We start from the raw sequence: 14,079 nt of genomic DNA, 5'->3' as shown, positions 1-14,079 counted from the left end.
TTGAAAATGGGTAATTACGTGGCTTTATAGTCGGCTAAGCATCATAGAGCTCCAATCGTCCCAGGTATAAAGCAATTTCATCATCTTTGCAGAAATAAAAGTATACTGTCTAATTCATAGTTAAGGCAAGATAAGTCAAAATTATCTCTCACCGTAGTATCAAAAGATATCCAGACAATCTTGGATGTGTAAAGAGCTAGAATTGAAAATGATTGTTCACAATGTATTGTGAGTGGCGAGGAGGCTTCTGTATACCATTTATGGGTAAGATGCTTCAAGATCATCACTAGACTTTGACATGAAGTTACCATAATCTGCCATTTTGTGTGTGAGAGAAGAAGCTAATTGAATTGTATCTCTCTGGTTCTCTCTCTCTTGTATTTATGTGTATGTGGGTGTGGGACTGTGTTGTGTGTGTGTGTGTGTGTGTGTGTGTGTGTGTGTGTCTATGAGAGAGAGAGAGAAAGAGAGAAAGAGAAGGAGGAGGAGGAGGAGGAGGAGGAGGAGGAGGAGGTCAGAAATAACTTGGCTGCCATAGAAACAAATGAATACCGTTGGAAGTGAGTGTTGGAAAGCACTTGCATTACAGTTTTTTTCCAGGAAGCTGTCGTTTTTATTAACTGAATCATTTTTGTTACTAACACAGTTGTTCTTGTTTTAGTGTCAAACAATTGGTCAGACTGTTTTAGTCCTGTTTCCATGAGTGTTTCATACTGTTACTTAGAAAGAGATTGTCCAACTCTTCTGCTTTAGGATTAAGAACTCTTGTATTGGAGCTCCACGAAACCTCACAATAAAGCACAGCACATCTCCACAGTTACAAAGTGCTGGACCAAATAGTATGCAAGTTGTGTCAGTGCAGAAATGCATGGTTTACTCTAACCTTGTTGAGGTTTGGTTTGCATTAGAGTCACTGAGATAGTACCTGTCATCAATGATGACTTAAATATATCTCTGTATCACTTTGTGACAAGTAAAAATAGTGAACGGGGATTTTCATCCAAATATAAGAAAAATGCATAAATATGAAACAGGTCCACTCTTAGTCTTTTCACTCCTAATGTTTACTCCCTAGACAATGCTCATTTTGAAAGTCCCTCTCAAGGACTCTCCTTTTCAATATAGTGCCCATGTTTTCTTCATGAAAATTTAAAGAGACATCAGCATATTTGCACTGCCCCCTCAAATGATCACTTCTGCCTCAGTGGCCTTGAAATTAATTTGCATCCTGTGTACCCAATGTTCTTTACTGTTACATAATGCCATCTGGAGAGGTTTTGCAGTTTGACCTTACAAAGGAAACTAAGCCTTCTCAGTGAGATCCTGCCAAAGTCTCTTGTTTCCAGAGATCCCAGCAGCCAATGCAGACCTGTCTCTTAGAAAGAGCGAGACAATGGGACTTGATTGATATGCTAGTCTTTAAGCCAATTGTAAGGATGGATGTACTATGATAATTAATTTTTTTCCATATTGTGTAGTAAAGACACCACCCTATGTAAGATCAGTAACAAGATTGGTTTAGTGAGCTATTTTTCTGACCTCAGCATAAAGAACATTACATAACACTGTTTTTTGAACTTATTTCCCAGTAATCCTCTCAAATTTCATCAATGTGGAGTATAGTGATATAAAGATGACCGGGCCAATTTTTAATAAATTCAAAGGAAATGAACCAAGTTTGTATTGACTGATTTTACACAATTTCTACTCCTTTGAAGATATTTAATGAAGCTATTAATTGCAAGGTCTTAAATTCTTATGGCCTGTCATGTTATTTTAGTAAAAAGCTGAGGAAGGGTGGAAATGCGTGTTTGACACGAGGTGTGTTCAGACTGTCATCTTTTTCAGTGAATATATTCTTCCTTTCCCTCGGCACCCTGACTTTTTTCACTTCCTATGTGAATTTCTCTGGGACACACCTGCCTTTCCCAAGTGTCTCAACTGAGAAACTATTTATTTTATTTTTATCTACTTTTTTCCTTTGAAAATTTTATACCTGCAGACAGTGTACCTCAATCATATTCTTCATTCCCTTCCAGCCCTCTCCAGGACCACCAACCACATCGTCCTTCAAGTTCATGTATTTAGTTTACTTATCTGTTTTTCTTATTTTAACTTACAGAGTCCACTAACACTGACTATATATTTATGAGTATGAGGTCAGCCATTGAGGCATGGCCAACCTTCAAGTGTTCATACTCCCAAAAAGAAGTGACTCTTCCTCAGCCCTGAAACCATCAACTGTCAAAGAACATCTGAACTAGGGATAGAGCCCAGGAAGAGGCTCCCGAATTCATCTCATTATTTTTTTAACCCCCATATGATTAGACCACTTTGAAAATTTATATCTTCATATTATATCTCTAAAGATAGTCTTTAACCTCCTTCTTTAATCTTGTCTTATTCCCCAGGATCCTATCTTCCCTGCATTCAGGCGTGTGTAACATATTTAGGTATGTGACATCAAAGATTCATATTTCCAGATAAACACGTCAGTCACCTCAGCAACATAAACAATCATATCTGTGTGCTCAAAAGACTATATCCTCTATTACTAAAATAAACATTTTAGATATGACATCTTTGCATCTTCATATATTCTAACGTTCCATTCATTCTTAGGTTCAGCTATAAAATTTAGGAAAAAATAATTCCATATCTAAGCTAGATATGCACTTCTATTTTTGACTTTAAGATGTTGACCCTTGGGCTGGAAAGATGGCTTAGTGGTTAAGAGCACTGACTGCTCTTCCAAAGGCCCCGAGTTCAATTCCTAACAACGACATGGTGACTCGAAACCATCTGTAATGAGGTCTGATGCCCTTTCTGGTGTGTCTGAAGACAGCGACTCATATATATAAATACAATAAATAATTTAAGAAAAAGAGTATTGACCCTTGGAAATTATAAGTTATGGTTTATGAAACATTTTTAATTTATATTTTCTTTCTAATTCATATTGCTGCTCAGTATATAGGAAAGTATTGTTTTAAATTTCGTACATCTTAACCTAGTTTCTTTAAAACAACCATACCATCTCAGGTTCTATTTAGAATGAAGAGTCTATCATTCAGGACAGAGAAATTTTTAGTACATTTTGTTATTGTTTGGGTTCTTTTCTTTCTTTGTTTTTCCATCTCAGATATTCTTTTTCTAATCAACTCATTGCATCCTATAAGTTGACTATATCAGATTATCTTTCTAGATTTTCCAGTATAACAAACTTGATGGTTATCTAGACTTTATACCTTGGTGTTATATAAAACTCTGGAAGTGCTATTGGTGATTTTCAATGTAAAGTCTTACTTATTCTTGGCTCAATATTGCACATATTGGCAAATCTTCGGTTCTCGCCACCAGAGCCACGACCAAAGCAAGAGTTTTCATGGCACTATACAAACTGGGAAAGGGACCTTGAGAGCAGTTGTGTGGTGAATATAGAGTTTCAGCAAAGTGTGACTTCCGATAGAAGCCAACATTTCCAAGCTTGATTGTCACAAGAGGATTTATTTATTGGCTTCCTTAAATATTTACTATATTGTGGGAAGGCGGTGGCGGCACTCAGCTCCAGCTCCTCCCAAGAAAATATATGAATAAGTCAAAATTTCTCCTCACTCCTGTAGGCTGGAACAAGAGGGAAGGTAGCATAGTCGTCTTTACCCTGCTACCTCCTGCTCATCATCTCTGCCTGGGAAGTCTCATCTTGAACAATTGTAAGATAATACAAATATAAGATAATAACAGTAACTGAAAATTGGATTTAATCCAGTTTTCCTCTACATCTGAGTAGAAAGTGCAATTCTGAAATAAGGTTTTATTTTGTTTTTGTTATCACAAGTATTATGGGTACACTTAGTTTTCCCTTCATTTAATTAATTAAATTGAGTTCAGACAGTTTTGATTACAATCAAGGTTTGGAAGCTAGCTCCTCCAATGTGCTGGGGTGCTACAACCCTGCCCATAGGCTGCAATAATTTCAAAGCTATGCTTCTTCTGAATTCAAAAAAAAATATTATTTTACCTTCTGGTGAGATGGCTTGGCTAGTGTCTTAGGGTTTCATTTCTCCCTCACTCCCCTACCTATCTCTTTTTTGTCACACAAGTTACTATGATCTAATATCGTTCATGGAAATCTGACAAGAAAGGCTCTAGGTATTTAAGCCATACTGAGTTGTTTCATTTTGGAAGAATGACCTTTACATGTGTGGCACTTATGTATTAATGCAAATAGATTCTCATGCCATGGTTAAGAGTTACATCGATCTCTGTAAACATTCTTAATCCATGCATGTAGTCAGTAAAATTGTGATGTCCTGTGACTAATAATTTTTGTAAGAGCACAGCTACCTAGTTTTTAAAATCTGGCCTGATTTGCTAGCAACATGTCTGGAGAAATGGGGAAAGATTGCCTCCAGGGAGACACTTGCAAGTTCTGACTTGATTCTGTGGCCTCACTTCGTAGGTCTCAGAATTATACAGTCTAATTCAGTGACTTCTGGCAAAGGCCTTAATATCTTAGAGTCCTTGGAATAAGGTTCTAAATGTAATGAAAACTGAGTCCTGCCAGTGTCTCAAGGAACCCAACATTAAAATTCACCGTTCACTGCTCGGCATTTCCTTTCCTTTTTTACTATCCAGAAAACGGTGGGATGAATGAACTGGTTCCCTAAATGCCAAGTAGAACAAGTAGCAATGATTTACCTAGGATGGTGCTAGCCTGAGGAGAGCCAAACAGGGAGAAAAGGAAAAAAAAAATTAGTGAAGCCGATTTGTCCCTTCTAAATTAGAAAGAAATGTAAATGATATGTATTCTTATTTTCTGTTTTGATTCAAATCTATATTTTAGTAGCAACCAAATGAAGATAATGTGTTTTTCCCTTCCTTATATGGCGATATAAGCAAACACTGTCTCCTGTTTGCTTCCAAACCCCAGCCTACCCTCCAGAAGCGTAGAGAACAGTAGTTCGATTCAGACAGCCTTGCTAAATAACCATTGTGTAGTGAGCAGAGATGTGAGTAGACCTGTTTTTAACGCATGTCTCCTCAGAGCCCCTCTTGTCTTCCTCAGGAGGCTGGTCACTGAAGCAGAAGCAACTTCACAATAAATCACCTGCTACCTCATTAATATTCAGCCTCCCAAACATATTTCGTTTTTATGCTTTTAAAGCGAATGCAAATGAACAAATGTAAGGGGCGTTTGGACGGTGATTAATGATTTATATAAATTAAAGTTAGTAGGGTAAAACAGCGCACTCACTCAGTGCACTTTATTAATATCAGTAAATACGATTTGATTTATGTGCATAAAATAAGTGATATTGCCCCAAAGCCTTGCTGTTCCGAAGGATTATAAAATCATTCACTGTAAATATTAACCAGCTCTTAATATAATCTGACATCTACTTCTGAAGTTTGCAAAAACGATTTAATAATCTGCTTATAGTGGTAGCATAGCTTCATAAATCAGAGCTGCATGATCAACATACGTTTTGTTATGAGCGAGCATTATGAGGAACAAATGAGTATTCTGGAGCATAACTCAGCTTTCCCACTATTGTTATTTATTCTAGTGTTTTCCTTGCCCTTACAGGGGGGTGAGGAATTTCTATATCAATTTCTTCCTTTGTATATGACATCAGTAAAAACTCAAAGTTTAAACTAAACCTAAAGAAGTACCATAGGATAAAGGGACCTCTCATTTTAGAAATCGAATTTAATAACCGAGGGCAGCATAAGTAATGATTTTAAAGGTGAGAATCTGACTCAATCAGAGAAGTCGTGGTATTACTGTGACCCCTAGTTCAAGGAGGTTGAATGTGTTCACAACAAATGTCCCATCCACTGGCAAAAGGAAGTACATTACAAGGAAGTACATTGCAGATACCTTTAAGTCAGTTATGGGGCAAAGCTATTTGTTTTAAGGTCTTGGCGGAGGGAGAAAGTGCTTCTGAAGAGTTACTCAGCAGTCCCCCCTCTCCTCTCAACTCTACCTCTGCCCTGTTATATGGTTCCATCATATAGTCTAACGTCACAGGAAATTGTACAGTAGTAAGCATCGTTTGTATTTATTATTGCTGTTATATTTATTTAAGTTTTCATAGATCCCCTTACAAGGACAGTTCTCATTCAATCACTAGTCAGCTACCTGTATTATCTCTGTTTCCTGAATGAAATTCAGGCTTCAGTGAGAGAACCCTTGGTAAGTTGTTAATATTAATGTCGCAGAGCCTTTTTCCTTCCCTTTGAAATATTACTACATTTAATATCATTTTCTAAAGGATATAGTTTGGGTTTTTTATTTAGGCATTGCCCGTTTTAGAGAGATGGGTTAGTAGAACATAGGATATGGGGGCACTCTTGTCTGTTAAGGAAACAATCTGAACATTTGAAGTTCAGTGTTAGCATCTCACTGTGGTGGCGGGCCACCCAAGAATGATGGAGACATTTTTTGGTTCATCATTTCAGATGTTGCCATCTAGAGTAACCTGGCTTCACTGAGTTTCAACCCATGACAGGAAGGAGATGTAAGAGGGGAAACTGTCCATCTCATGGCATGTGGAGACAAAAAGCAAGCAGGCAAAAGCCAGGGCAGAGTGCGACCACAATCACCAACTTCCTTCTAGCAGCCTTTGCCTACCAACATCGTAATAAGTGCATGGTTTTTTTTCAAGAATCTATTTTCAAGTGACCTCTAATTACTGAATACAACTAGATATAAATCTGAAATAAATAGGAATTAGTTCTATTACATCAAAAATTAATATGTGAAAGGTGACATATGATTATCAAAGTACTTATTAGAAAAGGTATAAATTATAATACATATAATTATGCACATCCAATTAAAATAGCATTTATTGAATTATAAACAAGGGCTTACATTTCACTAGCTCAGTCTAACTTTCAGTATAGGATTCGTTTGATAGATTCTCTGGTGATGTTCATTACGTTTTCTTCATAAGTTGTCATCTAATAATGTGGCTGCTTTATTACACAAGTCACCTAGTATTTTAGAAGGGAATATACAACCCTGGGAGGTTATTAGTGGATTATGAAAGATTAGAGAGGATATAAAGTCTGAAGGAAAAGAGTCAGTCTTTAAAGAAGAAACAACGCTATTTGCACAATCCTCAGTCTAAACACAAGGGAGTGGATTGTGGTAATATGGAAAGTAAGCCTCTTGAATAGAATTGTCAAAATTCTCCCACTCTTGAATAATTTCTTTATAATAATTCACACTTCAGGGATACTTTTGAAAATATGCACAATTTCATGTATCATTATAGCATTTTTAGAAAGAATTGGTTTGTTTGCCTCTGTCCTCGCTGCCCCCACATCCTGTGTCTTCCTTGTATCACCCCCCCCCGCCGACCCCTAGTTCATGTCACACACATCCCTTTGATGATCACCTTTAACACCTCTTTCCCTCCCTCATGGTGTCTTCTTTAGTTTGATAGCCTGTGCCTACACTGGCACATCTACATATATTCATTAAAAATCACGATCCACATACAAGAGAGAACATTTTTTTTAGACATATGTTTCATTGCCTTCAATTCTATGCTTCATTTTTTTTTCAGTGTAGGCCTTTTGAAAGCAACTGTATACAAGTTACCTAACACAAGAAAATACCAAAAGTAAATACTAAAAGCTTTATGTTTTTGACTTGGGTAGCTATTTTATATTACTAAACAGCCTTAGTTTCAAGGTTTCAAGGGTTCAGAATTTTTATTGGCAAAAACGACTAAACCTATGAAATTTAATCTTTAAGGTCAACTTCAGATCAATTGCAGATCACCGATACTTTGATTACTAGAAAATTAATTAGTTAGGTAAAATTCTGGAATCAAAGAGTTTTTTTTTTACTAAGTTCTTTTTATTAAGAAGGAATTCAGGCTTGTTGCTATTTTCTGTGGTTAAGAAAAGTGAGCCTGTTATCCTCAGCCACAATGTGAGCTTTTGTAAGCACTCAGCCCTGGTACACAGGTAAATAGAACACATAAATACATTCTTTAACCATGAAACAGGAGGCTTAGAAGTGAGCCTCGCTGGGAATTGGTGAGACACACCTTTTATCTAATCAATGAGGCATCCAAGACAGGAGAATTTGAATGGCAGTCTGGACTAAGCAGTGACACTTCATTTCGGCAGTAACAAAATGAATTGAAACAAAGAAAAAGAAGAAAATAAGAGAGAAAGGAACATAGGCTTGTCACACTTAAGATCATTTGTTGTGAGCACGTTTCATTGAGAATCCTGAGTCGCAATTCCACCACTGTTGGTTAAATTACCAGATTCTGTGTGGCAATTTTTCCCAATTAATTTTTGAGATCATCACTAAATGTACAACATATCTGTTTCTTCACCAGCAACAGATCCACTGTTTTGCATCTGATACCACAGAGAATGCATTATAGAAAATGAAAAATAATCCCTAAATTTAAAAATCTTTAGAAGAACACATAGGTTAGAATTAAAACCAAAACAGAACAAAATGTGCAAGCGAGACAATGAAAACGAGAGACATAAACAATGCATATAAAAGAGGTTAGTGCCTAAATTGTATAAGGATCATCCATGCATAAACTAAATAAAATCCAGTGATTCAAAAGCAAAAACAAAAGTAGCAAAACAGACAAACAAAAAACAAAAGCAATTTTGGAAAAGAGGCTTAGAACGTGTTTCCCGGTGTGAATGATTGGACAGCAGTGATAGGCGGTAGCGAGAGCCTTGCACTGCAGAATCTCAGCCAGAATTGGACATTCCGTGCTGCTCCAGGGGCTGAGAGCTGAGGAGAGTGCTCTGCACAACTTTCTAGAAATGTGTTGTAATGCAGAAATAATGCACACCAATGTGTGTGACCCATGACCTTGACTTTTAAATACCGGATACAGACAACCTCACTGTTCTGGACATGAGCCAATTAAGAGAAAGTCGAAGGGCTGAGACAGGTAATTCCTCATGTTCCAACCCAGAGCTATGAACCGAAATACTAAAGAAGAGGCTACAAGTCAGCATCCAGCGTCCTTCATTTTATATTGAACTAACAATAAGCCATTCTGTACTCTGGAAGAAATGTGTCATTGAAATCCATCTTAATAGATTCCCAGCGAATGAATTAGCTATTAAAAGAAGCTGAAATATCTCCGAACCATTTGAATGAAATTTAATAGGCAGGTTGATTAAAATTTAATAGCAAACTTGTTGGCTATTAAAAGTGCACAGTGTGATAAATCAAGGTGTCAGGTCTTCAATTTATGACTCAAGAAAAAAATGACAAATGAGCTCTTGACTTTCAACAAAATATTGCTTCCGTGACACTTTGTAACTTCATTCATTGTTTGAAATGAAATATTAAAATAGAAACTTATGTTGCAAGTTATTTTACATAATTTTAAGGGAGCCAAATTGGTAGCATTAGTTGTTTTCTTAATAAACTACTTCATGTTGAATATATGAGATTATCTACGCCATAGTGTAACCATACGAAACCAAAGTGAGTATTGATCACATTGTCCTCTGATAGGCGAGCATGAAGGTGCAATTTTTACTTTGTTATAAAGAAAAAGGAGTGGGGTGAAAACCAGATATTTAAAATAAATAATGCCTTTGAAGAGTTTCTCTGAGGTTTTGGAAGGCTCTTTGTAAAACATCTACCTACTTTCATTTTACTAGCCTATTTTGCATCGCTTACTATAAAATGATCAAATATTACTGAAAAATATGTGAGAGAATATTACTGAACTCCTGGAAGGATCACAATAAAATTCTTCTTTTGCTGAAGGGTATCCTCAAAATGCTTGAAAAAAACTACTTCACTACTTCACTATTTTCATGTGAGTCTACCAATGTCTAGTATGACCTTGAATCTGAAACTACATGTTCAAACAAGATAGAATTGCGAAGAACAGAATGGATGATGAGCTAAAGAATCGTGGTAAAACTGATTAGGGTAAACATATTCATCATCTTCTCTTTAAATAACAAGAACACCGAGGCTTATTGTTCTGTAGTTCCAAAGGAACACTTGTATTCCCTTATTTTATTGAATCGTTAAGACTTCAAATCACAGATTTTCTAGCCATCTAAATTTGGTGTTCCAAAGAGAAATACAAGCACATTAAAAATGCATTGTGAGGCACAGTACAGGGAACCAATCAAGTTATTTTTAGAGCTTATCAGTATACTTTTGTTAGCTTGCTGTCAAGAAGAAATGCTGTTTGAAATATTTTTCCAAGCGGTGAAATAGACATTCAAGTGTGATCCAGATTTTCATCCCGTCTCAGACCTGTCTCCTGCTTTCACAGTTTGAAAGCATACTGCTCTGAATGAACCCAGCTTACACTGTCATCCCGATGTCCTGATACCAGAACGTGCACTCTACTGTCAGAAAGAGGTAGTAAGTTCTGTGGCGGGAACTCCTAGTTGGAACAGTAGGGCTTGCTATTTTACTGTGTGCGGTTCACTCATTCAAAAGTCTATATTGTCAGTCTTAAACGTTGGGTATTCATAAAGGAAAAAATAATGTAACCCCCTTTAAAATGGCTGTCTTTTCTAAGCTTTAAATCCTGATCATCCTGAAAAGCCCTAAGAGAAGCTTCTCTGGGCTGTTCAACATAGAGCATCAATGTCCTATTTGGTGAGCATCTTTCTTGCATCAGAAATAAAAAGGCTGAGGGACTGGCTCTATCTGAATAACTATGCATATATTGAAATTCAGTCTTATTTTTTTACTAGACATCCAAATCTCATTTCTGTAGCAAGTATATAGGTATGAGAAGTTGATAACCCTATTGAGACTAAGAAATAGATATTTTTTACATAGCTACTTCATTTTTAGCCTAATATAGCTTTTTTTTTTTTTTTTTGCCCCTGTGAATTCTGGCAGATACTATAGTTTGTCTGTTTGGGGACATTGTTGTTCCTACCAAACATTAGCATTTGGGGAACATTTTATCACTACAAATATTTCTGTAATTGTTTATTTCTGCCTGAACAATTTCAGTAGTAAATGCAGCCAGTATTGTCTTCAAAGCAGACAAGAAAATACATCCAGCATTTGGCCAATGAGCACGCTGTAAAAATTACTCCAAATTAGTACTAGAGAGAGGATTAGGGATTAAGGTTTCTTGCTGATCTTACAGAGGATCTGGGTTTGGTTCCCGGCATCCACATAGTGATCACAACTATCCAGAGTCTCCTGTCCTCTTCTGGCTTCTGTAGGAACCAAGTATGCAATGTGATATGCATGTTTACATGCAGATGAACACTCTTACCCATAAAATGGAAAGGAACCACTCCTTAAAAACTACTGAAGTTCAATTTCATGACTTGTAGATGACACCAATCTCAGGCAAGTGATTCCTTAGTCAAGCAGAGGACGGTTTTGTTTCTTTTTTTTGGTTCTTTTTTTCGGAGCTGGGGACCGAACCCAGGGCCTTGCGCTTCCTAGGCAAGCGCTCTACCACTGAGCTAAATCCCCAACCCCAGTTTTGTTTCTTTTAATGGGTTCTACACAGTTGGGTGAGAACATTTAAGACAACCACTCCATAAAGTTTCCCTGGAGTTTCCATTCCAGTGTTAAAAGGGTACAACTTAAACCCTTTCCCACATAGTTAGCTAGCTATCTCTGGTCCCCCACAAACTTATTTGTGTCTCAAAATGAACCAGTAAGCTTAACTTTTCAGCTAAAAAAACAGTGACAGATGGTCTGTAAACACTGAACTTCTTGGACGTCTTCGGCAATTTCACAGCTGCTAGAAGGGAAGTTTACAAATCAGAAGTCAGTTCCAGGAAAGAGGACAGGACAAGGTAGACAGATTCCTGGAGAAGAGTTTCAGAATTCAAAGTGACCTCCATCAATTGGGGAAACAGCCAGAAGCAAACAGAACAGACTGTGTCAGACTAGCGCAGCGCAGGACAGCCCCAGAGAAAAAGGTACAGGTACCTTTGAACACAAAAGATGGAAGACGACAGATTCTGTGTAGGTTTTCAGCTGGAAGACTCAAGCATCGGTGACAGCTGAATTTAATTTCCACGTTCGTTTGTCTCTGCACAGTCGGTGCCACCATTCCAAAGTCTAATTGCCTACCCCCATGTGACTGCAAGCTGTAAGAGTGAGGAAATCATACTTCGTAAGGATTGCTCCCTTTAAGGGATGCTGACAGATAGCTGGGACCTGGTAAGGTTGCTCTGAGAAAAAAACAAAAAACAAAAAACAAACAAACAAACAAACAAAAAAAAAACAAAGCTGTGTGTTGTAAACACAGCTTCGAAAAGGTGATTTCTAACATCAGATGAATTCTGAAAAGAGCAATGATTTGATTATGAACATATTCTCCTGTCTCTTCTGTAGCAAAACATTCCGGGAGTAATTTCTATCTTTACGCTGTTTGTGAAATAGCAGGTCATCGTGTACCATTACCCACTCTTGTTCTTACACCCGAAGCCCTCACTTTGAAGTAATACGTAACATGTGTATAACTGGAGTTGGTCTCACATAGTACATGAGCTGTAGAAAAGGCTGAGGACGGTCAAAAAGAAAACTGAATTTTACATAGTCATTCTTTTCATTTTTATCAGCAAAAGTCTTCTCGTTCCCCAAATAGAGATTAACAGACATTTTTATTCCTGAGGACCAAACTATTTTCAAATGTCTTCATGATTATAGCATAAAGAGTAGATGAGTCTCCTATGATGACTGTAGGTCATTCCTCGTGACTTATGCCCAGTAACTAATTGGTTCTGACATGCTTCGAAGTCTGAGGAAATGTTCTTCTGAAAAGTTAGGTGTCCGAGACTGAATTTTGTTTTATGTGGTTAATACTGATCTTAATACCTACAAGCATTTCAGGCAACGTGCTCAGCCTTTCTCAGTCGATGAAAATCAACTTTAGAACTCAGTGCGCTTTACCGCTTTCATAGGCGCGCTGTCTGAAGTGCTTTGAACATCTACTCCAGAATTCTAAAACGTAAAATCAAATAAAACACGTGGAGCACCGAAATGGAATATTATTCTTGGAAACACACAGCCAGAGGGATTATCTGTAAACACTTTTATAGCATCACTAGAATTCATTCTGAAGTTTTTTCATTTCCAATCCTTATCATTTTCCCTTTATATGCTGGGATTTTTTTATAAGAAAAACAATAATAAAAATCTAAGCTATTGAGCCATCGCCTTCTTGTTTATGCAGAATTCTTTCAAACTTGTTTGTAATTTATTGTATAACTTCTTTTATACTAATATAGAAAATACGGTAAATTATAGGGCAAAGAAATATTTGACATTTTATGTTCACTTGAGCTGTGTGTGCGTGTGTGTGTGTGCGTGTGTAAATGCGTGTGTGTGTGTGTGTGTGTGTGTGTGTGTGTGTGTGTGTGTGTGTGTGTGTGTGAAAGCAGGCCAGAACAAGTGATTATCATTTCTCTCCCCTTGTGATTTTCTATCTTTTGGGGGGGAGGGGTGGTGTACAGAAAAATATCATGATTATTTTACAGCATCTTTTAATTTGAAAACTTTGCCATTAAAATATAATTACATCAGTTTCTCCCTTTTCATTTATCTCTCATCCTCTCCTCTCTTACCGCCACCTTGCTAGCTCTCAAATTCTTGGTTCTTTCATAGTTATTATACATACATATGTATTCATATATATTCTCAAATGCATCACTGCAGCCTGCTGAGTCTAATTGTATGTGTAAGATTTCAGGGCTGGTTTTGAGAGTGGGTATTTCAATGATCCCGGAGCTTACCGACTGAGCAAGGAAAGCCAGTAAGCTGCAGAGAAACTCCCTATTCCGCTTCCCGGCACTGACATCGTGTGTGCTTGACCAAAGTACTTGGCTTCTCACCTGGGTACTTGAGGGCCAGTGCTTTCATGGCTAGCACTTTATCCATTGAACCATCTCTCGTCCACACTTCACCTCTTACCTTATACAAAGCAAATTAATAAAACATGCAAAAAACATGCAAAAAGGGGTTGGAGAGATGGCTCAGTGGTTAAGAGCACTGGCTGCTCTTCCAGACATTCAGAGTTCAAATCCCAGCAACCACATGGTGGCTCACAACCATCTGTA

General features: G+C 37.3%; 1 protein-coding gene across 20 annotated transcripts in view; it reads left to right on the top strand.

The window, feature by feature from the left end:
- The window catches only part of Adgrl3 (adhesion G protein-coupled receptor L3), a 492,285-nt gene that overhangs the window by 436,346 nt on the left and 41,860 nt on the right, over positions 1–14,079 (top strand). For 2 of the 20 annotated variants that reach the window (XM_032916803.1, XM_032916811.1), the window contains exon 24: positions 2,412–2,453. The exons of the other annotated variants lie outside the window; for them this stretch is intronic. In XM_032916803.1, coding sequence (XP_032772694.1) covers positions 2,412–2,453 — 42 coding nt within the window. The remainder of the gene's footprint in view (positions 1–2,411; positions 2,454–14,079) is intronic. 20 annotated transcript variants of the gene reach the window in all.

The sequence above is a fragment of the Rattus rattus genome, chromosome 11 (assembly GCF_011064425.1).
Source record: "Rattus rattus isolate New Zealand chromosome 11, Rrattus_CSIRO_v1, whole genome shotgun sequence".
Taxonomy (NCBI): Eukaryota; Metazoa; Chordata; class Mammalia; order Rodentia; family Muridae; genus Rattus; species Rattus rattus.
The sequence above is the reverse complement of the archived record's forward strand: the minus strand, read 5'-3'. Positions and strand labels throughout refer to the sequence as shown.